Source organism: Eptatretus burgeri, chromosome 18, assembly GCF_056783735.1.
Source record: "Eptatretus burgeri isolate ZD-2024b chromosome 18, Ebu_testis_v1, whole genome shotgun sequence".
Lineage (NCBI taxonomy): Eukaryota > Metazoa > Chordata > Myxini > Myxiniformes > Myxinidae > Eptatretus > Eptatretus burgeri.
In genome coordinates, this window is record NC_140978.1 from 22,153,158 (window position 1) to 22,171,919 (window position 18,762).

The window sequence follows — 18,762 nt, forward strand, 5'->3', positions numbered from 1 at the left end:
TTATATTAACTGAGGCTGTTTAGGGGTGGTTTGATTATGAATAATCATTTTAATATATTTTGTACTTTACACCGAGACTGTAGTATACTTTTTGTTGTTGCATGGTTTCCACTGTCGTATTCAGTCGAAGAGGAATCGATGCATCTGTGTGAAACGTTTATTGACAAATCATGAATTATGATTTAATAACTGCCTGTAAAAAACAAACAAACAGAGATTCTGGTGGTGGAAGATAGTGCATATTGCTTGTGATGGAATCAGTCGGTTGTTTCAAAATGCAATTGATTATCCGGATATCCAAAAGATCCTACCTGTTCAAAGATCCTGTGGTCCTATCTCTCTGGTATTGTTTCACTCATTGCAGGGTGGAATGCTCGTCACACCCTCCTGCTTTGCTCACCTGACTCATCGGCTCATGGCATTGGCAAATGGGCAGCTCTGTCTGGCGCTGGAGGTAACAACCTCCCAAATATCCTTGGCAGGGCTCTCTGCATCGCTTGGTTGTTAGACCGTTAAATGCAGATGTACTTTTTTGGGCTGTTATAACTGTAGGATTTGTACATTTCATATATATATATATATATATATATATATATATATATATATATATATATATATATATATATATATATATATATATATATATATATATATTCCGTACGAGTTCCGCCGTGGGTGAAGTACCCTGGTAGCTGGATCACGTGGGTACTTAGGTAAGTTGAAGTTGGCAATTCACCCTACCCCACGTGATCTCCCCATTGGCGTATTTCGGTCCAACACTACCAAGATCCGTCGACCCGGGCTTACCTGGGCTGGCGATCTGTAAATTCGGGCGATCGAGCCGAGACGGCCCCACTGCTTCATCGAGGCGAGGGTCGTGCTCGTGGCGACGCGCCGGCGGGAAACCACAACAATATATATGTGTATATACAGTGTATGTATGTATATATATATATATATATATATATATATATATATATATATATATATATATATATATATATATATATATATATATATACACATACATACATACATACATACAGTGTTCCCTCGCTATATCGCGGCTTCACTACATCGTGGGTTTTCAATGAAGAGGCGCCTGATGAAGAGGCGTCTCCAGTAGAAGAGATTTAATGCTCTTCATGGCTGTGCAGTACTACATTCATCTCATCATCGTCATCTTCATCGTCATCAGTACTGCACAGCTATAATCATCATCATCATATCTTCATAGGTCAGTACCCATAATACGGTTTTTTTGATAGTTTATAGTACAATATAGTTTTTTAAAAATTATTTTGGTCTTTGGCTTTGCAGCCCCATGAAGTCGCATTTCCGATTAATTTTTTTTTTCAAATAACTGATTAAATGTGTGTGGGGAAGGTTAATAAGAGTGTGTGGATGCTGTATAATGGTTTAAAATACGTTTAAAATGTGTTTAAATATATTTAAATAATTAAATTAATATGTGGTTTCCACTTCGCGGATTTTCACCTATCGCGGGTGGGTCTGGAACGCATTAACCGCGATAGGTGAGGGAGCACTGTATATCTATGATATATGATATATGATATATGATGTATGAGTGTATAAATGTGTATATATATATATGTATGTATATATATATATATATATATATATATTTATATATATATATATATACACACATGTATGTATATATATATTTTTTTACGAGGTGTGTTCAAAAAGTATCCAACCTTAATTTTTCATGCGTAAACAAATGAAGCTTGAGAGGCGTGGTTTGGTGCACGTATGTAGGCGATCCTAATTCGTATGCGTGAATATTTTCCCGCCTGCAGAAGCTGTCAGTCGTCGACAGATCGCCGATGAGTGAGGAAGTGTAAATGAGCGCTGTCGAATTTTAGTTTTTGACAAAATGACAGAAAAACTTGAACAACGCTACTGCATCAAATTTGTTGTAAAGCTTGGCGATTCCCAAGTGGAAACGATCCACAAGATTCATCAGGCCTTCGGGAATGAAGCAATGGGCACCACACAGATAAAATAGTGGTACAAACGCTTCAAAGATGGTTGCACATCTGTGGAAAGTGAAGCACGTTCTGGTAGGCCCTCAACATCCCGAAATGAGATCGTCATTGACCAAGTGAGGACCCTGCTGATGCAGGATCGTCGAATCACGATCGGAGAACTTGCAGACGAGGCGGGCGTCAGCATTGGATCCATTCATTCCATTGTGACTGAGGATTTGGGCTTAAGGAGAATCTCAGCGAAGTTCGTGCCAAAGCTGCGAACGATCGAGCAGAAGCAACTCCATTTGGAGATCGCACAGGACATTCTGGAAACTGTGTACAACGATCCCAACTTCTTCAACACAGTGATCACTGGCGATGAGACCACAGTGATTGTCATTTTGTCAAAAACGAAAATCCAACGGCGCTCACTTACACTTCCTCACTCATCGGCGGTCTGTCGGCGACTGACAGCTTCTGCAGGCGGGAAAATATTCACGCATACGAATTAGGATCGCCTACATGCGTGCACCAAACCAAGCCCCCCTAGCTTCATTTGTTTACGCACGAAAAATTAAGGTTGGATACTTTTTGAACACACCTCGTCTACAAGGGGTCCTCGACTTACGACGGAGTTTCGTTCCTGCGACGCATCGTAACGTGATTTTCCGCGTAAGTCAGAACACACCTTTTCGTTTGTTCTGCCCCTCATTCCTAAAACAATCTTTTAAGCTTCTCCTGAATCAACATAAGGTTCATTGGGATACGCCGTTGATGGTGGTCTTCCAGCCAAAGCACTACTGTAAAATTTGGGCTATTAGCCGCAACTTTTTCCCTTAAGTTCGACCTCTGCGACTAAAATAACGATGCTCCTTGTTTATGGATTTTTCCGATGTTGCGGGTTTTCCCGATGACGCGTTCAGGCCAAATCAAGTTGTTGTCGTCAGTCTCCAGTCTATGTTTAGATTCACATTAGGTTTCAAAGCTGGTTTTGACTCTTCGTGAATTCAAAACTCACTGTAAAAGTCCTCTTCCTGCAGAAAGTCAACTAATTTTCCTGACTCATCACAGAGAGGTTATTCCTCTTACTTGGATAGACATCGTTATTTATCTATATGGTATTTATATTTACGTTTATTACCTTGCGTTGTTAACCGAAACTTGAAAAATGTGGAATGAGCGAGGTAAACCACAGCTGAGCTGGTAAAAGTTCAATCCACACTCCAAGTGTCTTCCCTGATCGCCGCGGCTGTTTTTGTGTTTCCCTGCTTTCTTCAGTGATGAGTTTGCGCCTCAGAATATATTTAGAGAGATATTGATTTGGTAAGAGTATGGTATGAAGAAACAAGAGGTCCACACGAGGAATTCAAAACTCACAGAGGGGCGAACTTTCTCGCTGCAAAAGTCAACAAAGGCTTTCAGGGGTAGGAAATGCCAATGGCACATGGATGGTCGGGGTGTTTCTACTGTTCAGATTAGACTCAAAGCAAGATCAATCACTTTTTGTGGCTAATTTTCGGACGTTTTTGCGCTTGTTTTTTTTTCTTAATAATTTATGGGTGATGCGTCTTAACCATGAAGCGTCGTAAGTCGAGATTGTCGTAACCCGAGGATTGCCTGTATGTATATGTATGTATATATATATATATTGTTACGTCTGAGGGGGGAGGGTATGAATTCAAAGGGTAATTAGGATGTTTAATTAGGTATGCCATGCTGTTCGAGTTGTACCAGGATCTCGATGTAATAAGTAGCAATTCAGTGGTGATAAGTTGTCTCGTAAATGTCCATTTCTTTAAGGGGGAAATGATAATTGTCACGTAATTAGATAGGGAGACGGGTTAGGGTAAGTGTGTATGCGTATCCCCTTTTAGTATTCCCTGTAGGATTGCCGTGACGTAACAGGACAGTGCTGCGGATGGCTCCGCCCCTTGATCACGATTGGCGGAAGGCGATGGCGGAGGGCCAATAAAAGGGCTCGATTGGAAGTGACGAGGACTCGAGTATAAAAAGGTTCTCTTCGGGAGAAGAGGGGGAGGAAGAGTCATAAAAAGAAAGCGTCTGGTCGAGGCTGTTGGTCTCGGAGAGTGCTCTCTCGTTGCGCTGGTTCGTTCCTGGATTCATCGTGTCTCGTGGCCTTGCTGTGCCTCATGCCTCACCTCGGTTGGCTCTGGAGTTCTGCTGGCTCGGAGTATGGGACCGAATGGCGGGCGGACCTGCCTCCCTCTCCTGCTCGCATCTTGGCGCGAGAACTGGCTCCCTGGCGGCTGTGAGCGGTCTTGGGCCTACACCAGGAGGTCGACACCACCAGGAACAGCACCACGGTGGCTGGTTGGAGCTCACAGGCCGGAAACCGCGGCTCTGTGCGGAAGGGCTGACGGAACCTCGGCACCACCGTGTCTCCTTCCCCTGACGAGCGCAACGCCAGCTCGTCCGGCACCAATCCAGTGACTGTTACGTCGACACCACGGGCAAACCTGACCATCAGCTACGTGTGTGTGTGTGTGTGTGTGTGTGTGTGTGTGTGTGTGTGTGTGTGTGTGTGTGTGTGTGTGTGTGTGTGTGTGTGTGTGTGTGTGTGTGTGTGTGTGTGTGTGTGTGTGTACCTGGCGCCTTAGAGGGTTTGAGATTTGTATATCCATTGGAATTGTTTGTGTTTTCCCCATGCCCGAACCCACACCACCATCCCCTCGAATCGCCCCGGATCCATCCTCTTGCCGAGTCTTATTATCGTTCTGGTTTGAGAAATAAACATTATTAACTCAGTGAAAAGCGGCTCGTGCCACCTTCCTTGTCCCGTTTGCTGTCGAGCGATTTAAAACCGCCATCTTTGGGTTATAAAAAAATAAACCGCCTCCATCGTTTCGGCTCATTCTACGTTGGCGGGACTGTTCAAGTCCCGTGGACGTCACATTGGTGTCAGGGTGTTGGATGTTCGAACCCCTCTAAATTATATTTGGTATCGGGAGAGTATACCAGGATTAAAATCTCGCCACAAATTGGAATATAACATTACTACAGAACTGCGCGCGAGCGCGGGAAAAGTTTTGCGGGAGTTTTCAAATTAAATTTAATTGGCGGCAAACGGGACTTCTGCACCATGGCGGATGTGCAGATGTTGGAGGAGGAAGGCCACATGTCGGGCAGCGAGTCGGGGGAAGAAGGGAGAGACGGGGGTAGGATCGGAACCTCCCCCATTCCGAGCGTGGACCGTGCTTCATCGGCCGTAATGGAGCCGGCATCGCCGGAAACCGGCGCGATGTCGATCTGGACAATGTTGGAACGTTTAATGAGTGAAATTACAGCACGGGGCAAAAATGACGGCACATGGGGCAGAAATGGCAAATCAATTCGTGACACAGAGGGCAGAAATGACAGATCAATTGGGGGTAATGGGGGAACAGTTGGGTGCACAGATTGATTTAATGAGGGATGAATTGGGGGAAAAGATGGAGAAAATGAAAACTGAGATGCAGGAGTGTGTGTGGATGTTCAATTGGGGGAAATACAAAGTAAATTCGAGGATAGATTGGAGGAAGCAAAGGTAGACATTACATTGGAGGGGGAAAATATACAGAAAAAATTGGTAGATAAAATTGATGCAACGATCGTTCGGGTTGATAAAGTGGATGAAGGTCTGGAACGTCATCGTGCCTGTGTAGATGCTCGTATGCAGCTGCAAGTAGAAGAGTGGGGAGAGCTGAGGAAGCAAGGGATGAATTTGGCGGAGGAAGTTAAAGGATTGGAGGCTCGTTTGGACGAAAACGATAAAATTATGAGCCAAGAGGAAGACTTGGATAAAGGCCTAGTAGAGCCGTGTTTTGAAAGAAGAGTGTCCGGGTTGGTTGAGGAGCAGCTACAAACTCGCGACGGAGCCTTGGAGGAGGTTGTGCGGGCCCAGAAGATCCCGCGGGAAGAGGTGAATCGGTCCATTCAACGTTTGGAACAGGAGGCAAAATTGACCCATGAGACCCTCACCGCAAAACATCTTTGGCTACAGGGGGCTCCGAAATTGGATACGCAGCCACAAGGGTGTTTGATCCCTGGGCTGGATTCGGACAAGGGAGAAACTGGGAAGCGGGCCACCGGGAAAGTGATCCCCCTGGTAAATTTTGATGGGTCAGAGAGCCTTGAAGCTTTTCTGACGCAATTTGAGTATATTTCCGGACTAAAGTGGTGGAATGAGCGGGAACGTACAGGGAATTTGGTGGCAACGTTGCGGGGACCAGCCACAGATGTGTTAAACGTGATCGCGGTGGGGATGTTGACCAGCTCCCACATTTGCGAGGCGTTGAGCCGTCGGTTTGGGTTCGCAGCAAACTGTGATCTGGTGCGGGCCCAGCTCCAGCACCGCAGATTAAAGTCGGGCGAGACAGTGCAGGAGCTGGCACAGGACATTTACCAATCAGTCAGGATCGCTTATCGGGACCTCTCAGTGGAGGCGTAGGACAGACTGGCACGAGAGAAATTTTTAGCTGCTCTTCCGGACCCTGAAGTCCGAGCGCTAGTGGAGCTACAGGATCCACCCACCGTGCACCGAGCGGCCGAGTGCCCGGCCAGGCTGGCCTCGTGGAGTCGGCCGGGTCGGGTGCCCGAGAGGCCATTGGTGACTATCTGACAGGCGGAGATTCGGGATCAGGGAGGGGGGCTGGGAGAAATTGGCATTACCCAAATGTTTCAGGAAATTTGCCAGAAACTGTCAAGTTTGATAAGGGGTAATTCGGCAGTAGGTGCGCCACAGCGGCGGGGTCCAGCCCAGCTAATAGAGCAATTCGATTATGGCCGAGGGGGTCCGGAACCGGAAGAAACATAACACCGATCCCCATGGGGGCCTTTTATGGGGAGTTGTTTCCGGTGCGGGCGAAGAGGACACGTGCAGCGATATTGCCAGTACCCGGTGATGGAGGGACCCTCCAATAGACTTTTAGTCTCGGAGAGGATGAATCCTCCTGCTGAACCGCCAGGTCTATCCGAGGTGCCCTTACCTAGGTTGAGTCTGGAGATCACTGTCGGGGGGTCGGGGAGACTAGATCGGGCTGAGCAATAGGGCCATGCTCGGCTGGTGAGATTGTAGCGAAGTGCCCTCCTTTGGTGAAAATCGTGAATTGTGGGAAAATTGGCATGGGTTTGTAAGTTCTGCTGGATTTTTGAGTGACAATAGGGACAGTGGGTAATTGGTAACAAAGCGGGCACGAGTGGCTGGTGCGTGGATTGGGTGAGGAGAAGTGCTGTGTGAGTTGTTTCAAGTTAAGAAGTGAAATGTATGGTGCACACATTGATTTTTTATTGGACATGGTGTGGTAACAGGGAAGGTCATGGTCGGTGAAGTGTTAGAAATGCAGGTGTCACATGTAAGGCCGATGGGGTGGGGGGTGTCATGTGGGTTTTGTGGGTGGGGATGATGTGCTTGTCCGCAGGGATTGCTGAGGCTCATGGTGAGCGGGAATTGCGACCCCCTTCAAGGAGATTCACCCCTGGTGGCTGATGGTGACAGTGTCTGGAGGCAACTGGGAGAGGGTCTGGTTGGGGGACCAAGGCAGTTAGGACCTTGGCGACCCAGGAAGGCCAGAGGAGCTCGTGAGACCCCTTCCTGTGTGTTGTACGGGGTTAGAGCTGATGGCTACCAGGGGGGTGGGAATCAAAGGGAGCGGGGCGGAGAAACGTCACGGTTGGACTAAAGCTTACCTGTGGGCATAGTTGTACCTGAGATGCCCCCATCATCTTGTGGTAACCCACCCCACGGCCATGACGGGATTCAGCCTGAATCATTAAAATGGGGACCATGACCTAGAAATGTGATGATAACCATGGTGTGAGTGTTGTGAAGATGTGTGAGTCACACTCGATCCCGCACAACTTGACATGTGCAGCACGGGCATGATGTTCGCATAATTTTGGTCTGAAGTAAATTTGAAAATTGGCTCCCCAGGTAACGCTGGGTCTATTTGCATCCACTGGGGTCGCAGTCGCGTGTAAATATCCCGTGAATAGTGTCGTTAAGGCTTAGAGTCGGGATGTAAAGTATAAGTGTTGCGTTTTTGTGGAACCTTTTGTTTCTCCTCCCCAAATCACTGGAAGAGTGTTGGACAGGAGCGATGATCCAGAGGATGGAGTGCAACTTCGCTCAGTGCTCTTGTGTGATGAAATAAAATAAATTAAAAAAAAAAAAAGATGAATGATTGTTTAGGCGAGGATAAGGCCATAAGGGGGTAGTACGTTAAGCAGGATAGGTAAGTTAGCAGCGGCTTGCTGCCCATTGCCCCTCCTACTTTATTTCGTTAGGTTAAATAGGTGTGAATCGGTAAGTGTTAAGGCTGGTACGGTAGCGCCTTTGATATACCTTGCAGGAGCTACGGTACCAGAGGAGGGGGCAGTGTTACGTCTGGTGGGGGGGGGGGTATGCATTCAAAGGGTAATTAGGATGTTTAATTAGGTATGCCATGCTGTTAGAGTTGTACCAGGATCTCGATGTAATAAGTAGAAATTCAGTGGTGATAAGTTGTCTCGTAAATGTCCATTTCTTTAAGGGGGAAATGATAATTGTCACGTAATTGGATAGGGAGACGGGTTAGGGTAAGTGTGTATGCGTATCCCCTTTTAGTATTCCCTGTAGGCTTGCCGTGACGTAACAGGACAGTGCTGCGGATGGCTCCGCCCCTTGATCACGATTGGCGGAAGGCGACGTCGGAAGGCCAATAAAAGGGATCGATTGGAAGTGACGAGGACTCGAGTATAAAAAGGTTCTCTTCGGGAGAAGAAGGGGAGGAAGAGTCATAAAAAGAAAGCGTCTGGTTGAGGCTGTTGGTCTCGGAGAGTGCTCTCTCGTTGCGCTGGTTCGTTCCTGGATTCATCGTGTCTCATGGCCTTGCTGTGCCTCGTTCCTCACCTCGGTTGGCTCTGGAGTTCTGCTGGCTCGGAGTACGAGACCGAACGGCGGGCGGACCTGCCTCCCTCTCCTGCTCGCATCTTGGCGCGAGAACTGGCTCCCTGGCGGCTGTGAGCGGTCTTGGGCCTACACCAGGAGGTCGACACCACCAGGAACAGCACCACGGTGGCTGGTTGGAGCTCACAGGCCGGAAACCGCGGCTCTGCGCGGAAGGGCTGACGGAACCTCGGCACCGCCGTGTCTCCTGCCCCTGACGAGCGCAACGCCAGCTCGTCCGGCACCAATTCAGTGATTGTTATGTCGACACCACGGGCAAACCTGACCACCAGCTACGTTGTGTGTGTGTGTGTGTGTGTGTGTGTGTGTGTGTGTGTGTGTGTGTGTGTGTGTGTGTGTGTGTGTGTGTGTGTGTGTGTGTGTGTGTGTGTGTGTACCTGGCGCCTTGGAGGGTTTGAGATTTGTATATCCATTGGAATTGTTTGTGTTTTCCCCACGCCCGAACCCACAGCACCATCCCGTCGAATCGCCCCGGATCCCTCCTCTTGCCAAGTTTTATTATCGTTCTGGTTTGAGAAATAAACATTATTAACTCGGTGAAAAGCGACCCGTGCCACCTTCCTCGTCCCGTTTGCTGTCGAGCGATTAAAACCGCCATCTTTGGGTTATAAAAAAAATAAACCGCCTCCATCGTTTCGGCTCATTCTACGTTGGCAGGACTGTTCAAGTCCCGTGGACGTCAAAATATGATAATATATATATATATATATATATATATATATATATATATATATATATATATATATATATATATATATATATATATATATATATATATATATATATATATACTTAACAAAAATATAAACGCACCAAGCGATTGTTACTATTTTACCTCGAACTCATTAAAACTAAATCTTCACGACAATTTGGTTATAGAATCCATGACAATTGAGCATTAAATTTCAAAGAGTTCCTTGAGAATTCTGGCGACAGTCTTTGCGCTACAACAGCCGACACAACCGAGGTGTCACTGTCAGAGTTCACACAGTCAGTAGCGGGTGTTGGCCTCCCTCAAGCGGTTACACACCGTCTGGGCTGAAATGCGCCTGTTATGCAGCCCGACAGTCTCATCGGCAGTCCTCGTGGCCGGTCGGAGTCGATCCCGGAGATGTTGCAGCCTCATGTGACGATCCTGACCGGTGGTGGTCACACGTGGTCGCCGGGCATGTGGGCGGTTCACGGTGCTTCCAGTCTCTCTGAGGTGCGTTCTCAGGTGGCTAATGGTGGAGTGGTGGACATTGAAGTGTGCTGCAACGGCCCGTACTGACGTCCCAGCATTCAGCATGCCAATGGCACGCTCCCTCAAGATTTGTGACATCTGTGGCATGTTTACATTTGGCACCAGTCCGCATTTTGGGGAGGCCTTTTATAGGGCAAGCTATAGGGAGTGTTTGTGTCCTGGTCACGCTCACTGACCATCACTCTGTCAAGCCCCATGGTGCTCATGGGAAGGATTACTCAAGGTGTGAGTCCACACACTCAGAGTGGTCAATTTCAATGGGAACATCTGTCTTGAGCAAAACAAAGGAACCATTGCTCAAACATATCATCGGTTTGACCATTTTCCCATAATGGCAATCTTGACTTAGATATTTAGGTTGGTGCGTTTATATTTTTGTTCAGTATATATATATATATATATATATATATATATATATATATATATATATATATATATATATATATATATATATATATCTATATGAGATATGTGTATATATATATATATATATATATGTATATGTGTATATATACAAATTTGTGTGTATATCTGTACCAAATATTAAGTTCTGTTTTTCTGATGTATCAAATACTTATATCATGCAATAAAATGCAAATTAATTATTTTAAAATCATACAATGTGATTTTTTTCAGGATTTTTGTTTTAGATTCCGTCTTTCACAGTTGAAGTGTACCTATGATAAAAATTACAGACCTCTACTTGCTTTGTAAGTGGGAAAAACCTGCAAAATCGGCATTGTATTAAATACGTGTTCTCCCCACTGTATATATATCCTGATAATTACTTGCCATTTCTTTACTGGATGGTATCCAGGACTCATAAAAAATGCAATTATTAACAACAACAAAAATAACAATGGAGATTTTCATTCTTAAACACTCAATTTGTTTGTCTGTCAATTTTTTTGACCGTGACACAATCCGTCATTACTTATCCAATCTCAACCAAACTTAACAAGAGGATTTAAGGTCACACGATGGAGGTTGCACTAACTTTATTTCCCCCCCAACCCAAGGGGGTTTCCATCTTGGGTGAAATCTGTGTTTAAGTGTATATCTGGGTTAAGATAGGTTATCGTGGCAGTCTTCCAAGGCCACTTCCAATATAAACATATGATAATAGCATAATATTAATATTATGCTTAACAATATTAATACCAATCATGTCCTCTCCCTCTCCCTCTCCCTCTCCCTCTCAGGGATTATTTTCCTTGGACAAATGCCATGTTAATATATATATATATATATATATATATATATATATATATATATATATATACATATATACATACATACATATATATATATACATATACATATACATATACATATACATATACATATACATATACATATACATATACATATACATATACATATACATATACAGACATACATACATACATACATACATATACATATAAATATATATAAATATATACATATACATATACATATACATATATATATATATATATATATATATATATATATATATATTTGTGGCGTTTTATGGGGCACCCCTCCCGGAAGGCATTCTATGCTTATCGCGTTCACCATTACCATAGGCCAGGCGTCGGCAACCTAAACCAGGCCGCGGGCCACTGGGCCACGTTCGGGCCACCTCGCGGGCCGCACCCCCCTCCCAACGCGAAAAAATAATAAACACACCTAAAATCAATGATAATAAATATAATTGTAAATTGAACCTTAAGACCTTCAGCCATCTGAAACAACAGCGAAAAAATATTTAAGACCAAGTTAAGTGGACTGGAAGTGAAAATAATTTATTGTGACGTACAGAGACTGATATATGTGGAAGAATCATATGTCCACATATGTTAAATTTGCCATCGGTTCAGAAAAATGTTTCGCGGGCCGCACCTAATGGAAATCCGGACAAGGCGCCACAGGCCGCACGGGAGGAGCTCGCGGGCCGCATTTGGCCCGCAGGTTGCCGACCTCGGCCATAGGCAAACAGACCCGAACCTCGATCTACTGTAATCTATATACCCCAGAGAGGATAATAACATGACTCTTCTTGCCACTCCCATTGGGAGTGGGTGTACTAGTATTTTAAATTGTCATGAGGAATGATATGGCAGTACAAAAAACAATCACCAAATTTCTATTTGGAGAAAAAACGATTTCTGTAATTTTACACATTGTTGATGCACATGGATTATATCCTGATATTGACAAAAGTTTTTCAATGGTGATTCCATCGACCTTATCACTTAACTTGTACTGACATGTAAATTTGGGTTACTTTTTGCTGAAAAAGGACTTCACTAATGTGTTTATTTTATTTTATTTTTTGTGGGATCATAAGTACCAAATGTAAATTATAAGAAAATCACAGCAAAATACGCATGACCAATGGTACATCAACAAATCGGCCATTGATCTTGTTTAGCAAAATTGGATCCTTGGTTTTGAAAGTTCACTGAACTGCCCGGAAATATGCAACTCGAGCTGATTGTGTTGTTTGTGTCTGCGTTAACCCAGGGTGGGTACAACCTGGACAGTTTGTCTGATGCAATTTGTGAGACTATTAGGACGCTGCTGGGAGAATCTCCACCTCTCCTTGCCTCCCCAACCACAGTCTCATGCAGGTGGGCAAACGGCTAACTCGCGTATTCCTGCTTCACAGAAATGCCTTGACTTTTTGTTTCTACTCTGTCTATGTGCAAGAGCTGTAAATTCCTTGAAACTGAGAAGGAAATTGAGGCGACTGAAGAATACAAAGCTAAGCTGAATTATTAAAGGAAGTTTGGATTGACTTGTGAATGAGGCAGTCTACTTTGAGGTAATCTACGAGGGTCAGGATGAAAGTAATGCCTCATTTTATTTCTCCCTAAATGTAATTCCAATCATAAACAACAGGGAATATACATACAGTGCTCTCAGAAAGTATTCACACCCCTTGACTTTTTCACATTTTGTTGATGCGGGCTGAATTTAAAGTTGATTAAATTTACTTTTTTTTAGTAACGATCTACACCTGGGTCAATACTTTGTAGAAGCAGCGATTGCAGCTTTGAGTCTTCTTGGGTATGTCTGCATCAGCTTTGAACATCTGGATTTGGGGATTTTCTCCCATTCTTTTTTGGAAATTTTCTCATCCTCTGTCAAGTTGGATGGGGAGTGTCAGTGAACAGCAATCTTCAAGTCTTTCCACAGATTCTCAATGGATTTCAAGTCTGGGCTTTGGCTGGGCCACTCAAGGACTTTCACGTTCTTGTTCTGAAGCCATTACAGTGTTGCTTTAACTTTATGCTTGGGGTCATTGTCCTGTTGGAATGTAAATCTTCGCTGCAGTCTAAGGTCTTTTGCACTCTGAAGCAGGTTCTTCTGAAGGATTTGCCTGTATTTGGCTCCATTCATTGTTTCCTCTGTCCTTACAAGTCTCCCAGTCCCTGCCACTTAAAAGCATCCCCATAGAATGATGCTGCCACCACCATGCTTCACGATAGGGATGGTGTTAAATGGGTGATGACCTGTGCTCAGTTTCCGCCAGCCAAAGTACTTTGCATTCAGTCCAAAGAGTTCAATTTTCGTTTCATCAGACCACAGAATCTTTTGCCTCGTACTCTCAGAGTCTTTCACATGCCTTTTTGCAAACTCCGGGCATGCTGTCATGTGCCTTTTTCTCAGGAGTGGCTTCCGTCAGGCCACTCTCCCATAAAGCCTAGATTTGGAAGTGCTGCAGAGACTGTTGTCCTTTCGGCAGGTTTTCCCATCTCAGTCAAGGAACTGCGTAGTTCTGTCATAGTGATCATTGAGTTCTTGGTTACCTCCCTGACTAAGGTCCTTCTTGCTCGGTTGCTCGTTTTGGTCAGCCGGCCAACTCTTGAAAGAGTCTGGGTCATTCCATATTCTTTCTGTTTCCTAATGATAGAGATCACTTCGCTCTTGAGAATTTTCATCACTCTAGAAATTGTTTTATACCCTTCCACAGATCTATGTGTCCTCAGTTCTATCTTGGAGATTTACTGACAGTTCCTTGGACCATCATAGAGTTTCTGCTCCAACATGCATTGTCAACTGTGCGAGCTTGTATCAAAATGTGTGTTTCTTTCTAAATCATGTCCATTCAATTGAATTGGCCACAGGTGGACTCTAATCAAGTTGCAGAGACATCTCAAGGATGATCAAAGGAAATTGGATGCACCTGAGCTCAATTTGCCATGTCATAGCAAAGGGGTTTAAGTCTTATTTTTGACGCGACATTTCAGCTTTTCATTTTTAATTAACTTGTAAAAATTTCTCACAAAAAATTCCACTTTGACATTATGGAGATCATTGTAGATCAGTGACAAAAAAAAATCTCAGTTTAATACATTTTAAATTCAGGCTGTAACACAACAAAATGTGAAAAAGTCAAGGGGTGTGAATACCTCCTGTGAAAGCACTGTACGTGGATGAAAAATATTGTTGTGGATACGGAGTTCGAGGCTCGCCATGAGGGGAAGCACTCTGGTTCCTTCCGAACGACCAGTCCTTTGGCCGCTGGGCACAGATAACTCCACACACTGGCAGGATGCTAAGCAACCATGAACGCTGATTAGCACTGACAATCCTGGCAGGGTTAAACTACTTCATGTGATACCTTACCTGTGGACGGCCTTACCATGTGCCCTCAATACGTACTTGCGTGGAACTTACCGTAGCAGATGCAGATGATCAGATCAGCCAAGTACGCACCGGTTAATCAGAGCCAAGTAATGGGGTCGATCTTCCCGGCTAAATTAATGTGCGGACCATGCTGGACCAATGAAGGAAAAAACAGGACGAGCTGGGTACATTTATAAAGCAAGGGCATGGAAAGGTCAAGTGGCACAATAATACAAGGTTTTATTCATCAATGTGTACAGCAGGGGAAAGCAAGGATTGATGTGTTGCAAAAGAAATGCAATTTTTTACAAAGAGGAGACATAGGGCAGAGCTCAACCAATACAAATAACATACACATTCTAAATGAAACAGAAGACCAAGAAGGAGCCCGAAGAAGTAAAGAGTAAAGATGGAGTCATCAGGAGGAACTTGGATAACTTATGCAAACACTACAGGCGCCATCAGATACACACACGAAAATATAGAGCTAGAAAGATGAGGCGGTTGAGGTGTTTACGATCTCGTTCAATACCTGGCATGGCCGACGGGCCTACGCTTCCCAGTTGCTTCCAAGGGGTGAGGAGAGAAGAAAACTAAGGGTGTCTACAGTGCATGGATGGGAGAGGCAAATGTAATGCAGACGAGGAAGAGTGAAGGAATGTGTGTCTGTGATTGCTCTTTTAGTATTTGTGTCTACAGTATACAAGACAGTAGATTAGAGAGTCAGAGTGTGTGAGATAATCGCCTGATGTGGCGTGTGAGAAAGTCTGTAAATGTAAATGCTAATGAAGATTGGCTGTGGAATGAAGTTGAAGCAGAGTGCTGGCGACTGCTCAGCAATGGCTTGGTGACTGACTCTCTCGGCTCTTCTGCAGCTATTTTGTAGAGCCTGGGTGTAGGAGCAGCCAAAATACAGATCAAAATGCCCTGTGGGTGTATCCGAGCACTCCCATTGGTGCGCAGACGCATTGGTGAGAAGTAGTCCCACCCCACCAGACCAAAAATGGGCTCATTTACCTCCAGACTCGGCCATGCAATGGAGCTCCGAGATTAACTTGGGGCACAAGTTTCTGGGAGTGCTCTCTGGGCCCCATGAGCGTGCGCCCAGCCCCAAATGAGGGTCGCTATTAAGCAGAGTGCCAGGGCTACCCAAATGACATTGTACGGACCCCAGCGCATACTTGCACTTTGGGCTACATGCCAATATGTTCTGACTCAACTGTATCGAAAGCTCAAGACATGTCTAGATAGACAGCCCTAATCTCACGTCTGACATAGATCTGTCGTGGAGATCGTTTTTTACACCTTTTTAAAAAATGTAATGCAGTGATGTTGGCTGACTACCATGCAGATTGAAGGTAACCTAGGGCAAATGATAGGTTGAAAAGAGCAGAAACAGAAAGTGCAAGAGCAGCAGAGGAGGCTTTCAAGACACGTGAGCTGATGCAGTCTGGTCCAGTTGTAGAATCAGAATCAGTCTAGGATTGCCAGAAACTTATCCACCTTTTCAGGTGCAAAAGACACAGGAGCAGTTGGGTACCACTCCTCAGTATGGTAGGTACAGAGAGTGATGGTTTGGGGACACAAGATTTGGAAGCAAACACAGAATTGAGGCTTTGTGTCTTTTGCAGCTGAGAAGACCAATTTTGAAACCCTCATTTTCCAGATGATGGTCTTTCCTCTCTCTCCCTTACCTTATTTATGTTTTTTTTTTTAATTCCATTTGTGTTTCATCCTGGTTTCCTTTCCTCTTTTTGCTGTGTTTGAAATTGCTATTTTTGATCTCATTCTTCCCCATGTCCATTCTGCCCTCTACCCTGCTGTTTGTGTGTTTCCCTACCTGCATCTCTGCTGTAGAGCATGGAGAAACAACCTTAGGTTGTCAACGATGGCACAGGCTTAATTGGCCTAATAATGGCTTCCTGCTCTGTTGAAGTTCCTTGTAAGGGAATGTTCATGAGGCACTCACCTGCGTTGACCCCACGTTGTTCTGCAGTGTATCGGGTTATGGCTGGCTCGCTGAAAATGTGCAATTTCCTCTTTTGTATGATATTCTTTCATAATACGAACCATCTCTTTGGCATAGATAAATACAAATACCAAAAAATGAAACGTTTTGTTAACATCATGGCAGGATAGCCGAGAGGTACGCACGCTCGCTCTCAGCTGTGTAGCTTGGGTTCAAATCCCGAACCAGCGATAAACTGTCATTCCGATGTTTCACGGGCAGGGTGATTCATCAATGCGTGTGCTGTTAAACTGGACATCACGTCGGCTGGAATCCTCCTCTCTTCTCTTCCCCTCTCCTCCGTGTATCCAGACAGTGGATAGGTCGGGACGGTTGTTGTCGCGGAACGTGTCGGGACGGTGGTTGTCGCGGAACGTGTCGGGACGGCGGCCGCCGCGGCGCGTTTCCGGACGGCGGCCGCCGCGGCGCGTTTCCGGACGGCGGCCGCCGCGGCGCGTTTCCGGACGGCGGCCGCCGCGGCGCGTTTCCGGACGGCGGCCGCCGCGGCGCGTTTCCGGACGGCGGCCGCCGCGGCGCGTTTCCGGACGGCGGCCGCCGCGGCGCGTTTCCGGACGGCGGCCGCCGCGGCGCGTTTCCGGACGGCGGCCGCCGCGGCGCGTTTCCGGACGGCGGCCGCCGCGGCGCGTTTCCGGACGGCGGCCGCCGCGGCGCGTTTCCGGACGGATCCTCCCCTCATCATGTCCTCCTTCTTACTCCCCCCTCCCTTAATAACCCCGTTAGCGAAGCGGTGGGTTGTATTTGCTCGTAACAAATAATTAGAGATTCCCAGATGGCTTTTCAGAGAAATGTGTTCATTTGGCAACATTGACCCTTCTTCTTTGTGTTGCTTCCTTTCATGCCCCAATCGCAGTGCGTTGCACACCATCGGACAAGTCATTGGCGTGCATAGAAGATACTGGGCAAGCTTGCGCTGCTTCGGTAAGCTGAGAAAGAATTTTTGCCTTTCAAAATTTTGTCTGCATTTGGTTGTTCATGATCTAATTTGGAATTTTATAAACTGGGAAGGGAGGATGAATGGGATGGCAGCTGTGCCGTTGTATTTCTGAATTAGATTGTGCCGTTGTGTGTCTACCTCAATCCCAGCTGTGGAATTGGGTGCATGTTCTTTTTTCTTGATGATTGTATGTTGGGTATAACTTCAGGGTTTATGGTAAAGCAGGTCCTGCAGTAACCGTTCATACATGCTTGAGTACAGTGATACGTGCTTGTCTGTGAGTATAGGCCAGAAGATCGACGAAGATTTGGACAAATGTGCGGAGAGTGATGGAAGCACAAGGGGTTCTTTGGAGGACGTGAACGTTGGAAAAGGAAATGAAGAATTGAATGTTTTAGTGTGTCGCGAAGAGGAGTCTGTTGGTGGAGGGAATGTAAAAAAGCACGTGGATTGTTTGAATGACTCTCAGGAAGATCAGAGACGTGCTTGTGTGGTAGATGCGAATAAATCAAACGAAGTCGTGGATTGTTCAAGAAGAGGGTCTGTGGAAGGGCTCGATGAACTTCCCGCCAGAGAGAATACCGAAGGGCGTCGGACGGGGCTGGTGTATGATGAAAGGATGGCGAAGCACAAAAACTTGTGGAATAAGTGAGTCTATAATTTAATGATTTAATCGCTTTATTTTATTGCATTTTCAATTACTGGTTAAATCCTTGATTGAACTTCTTTCGAATATCCTCAAAAAGGATACCTTAATTGGGATTGACCATTCCCATTTAGGAGTTGCTTTTATTTAATTTTTTTTCTTGATAACAGCTTCTTATCAGCAATCATTGCTTTTCAAATTGATTCTGCTATGCATTGTTTTTTGGGAGTTTTTTGTCATAACTTGCTTTAGTTTTTATACACGCTTCTCCATGTGTCTGATGTACTGTAAAAACAACCACTGCATGGCAACGTTAGTGTGTTTGAACAGATAAAACGGTCCACTCGCTTGGA

General features: G+C 45.2%; 1 protein-coding gene across 1 annotated transcript in view; it reads left to right on the forward strand.

Annotated features, from left to right (window-relative positions):
- The window catches only part of LOC147008719 (protein deacetylase HDAC6-like), a 98,368-nt gene that overhangs the window by 46,568 nt on the left and 33,038 nt on the right, over positions 1–18,762 (forward strand). The window contains exons 13-16 of the mRNA XM_085864505.1: positions 365–454; positions 12,692–12,798; positions 17,680–17,747; positions 18,051–18,411. Coding sequence (XP_085720631.1) covers positions 365–454; positions 12,692–12,798; positions 17,680–17,747; positions 18,051–18,411 — 626 coding nt within the window. The remainder of the gene's footprint in view (positions 1–364; positions 455–12,691; positions 12,799–17,679; positions 17,748–18,050; positions 18,412–18,762) is intronic.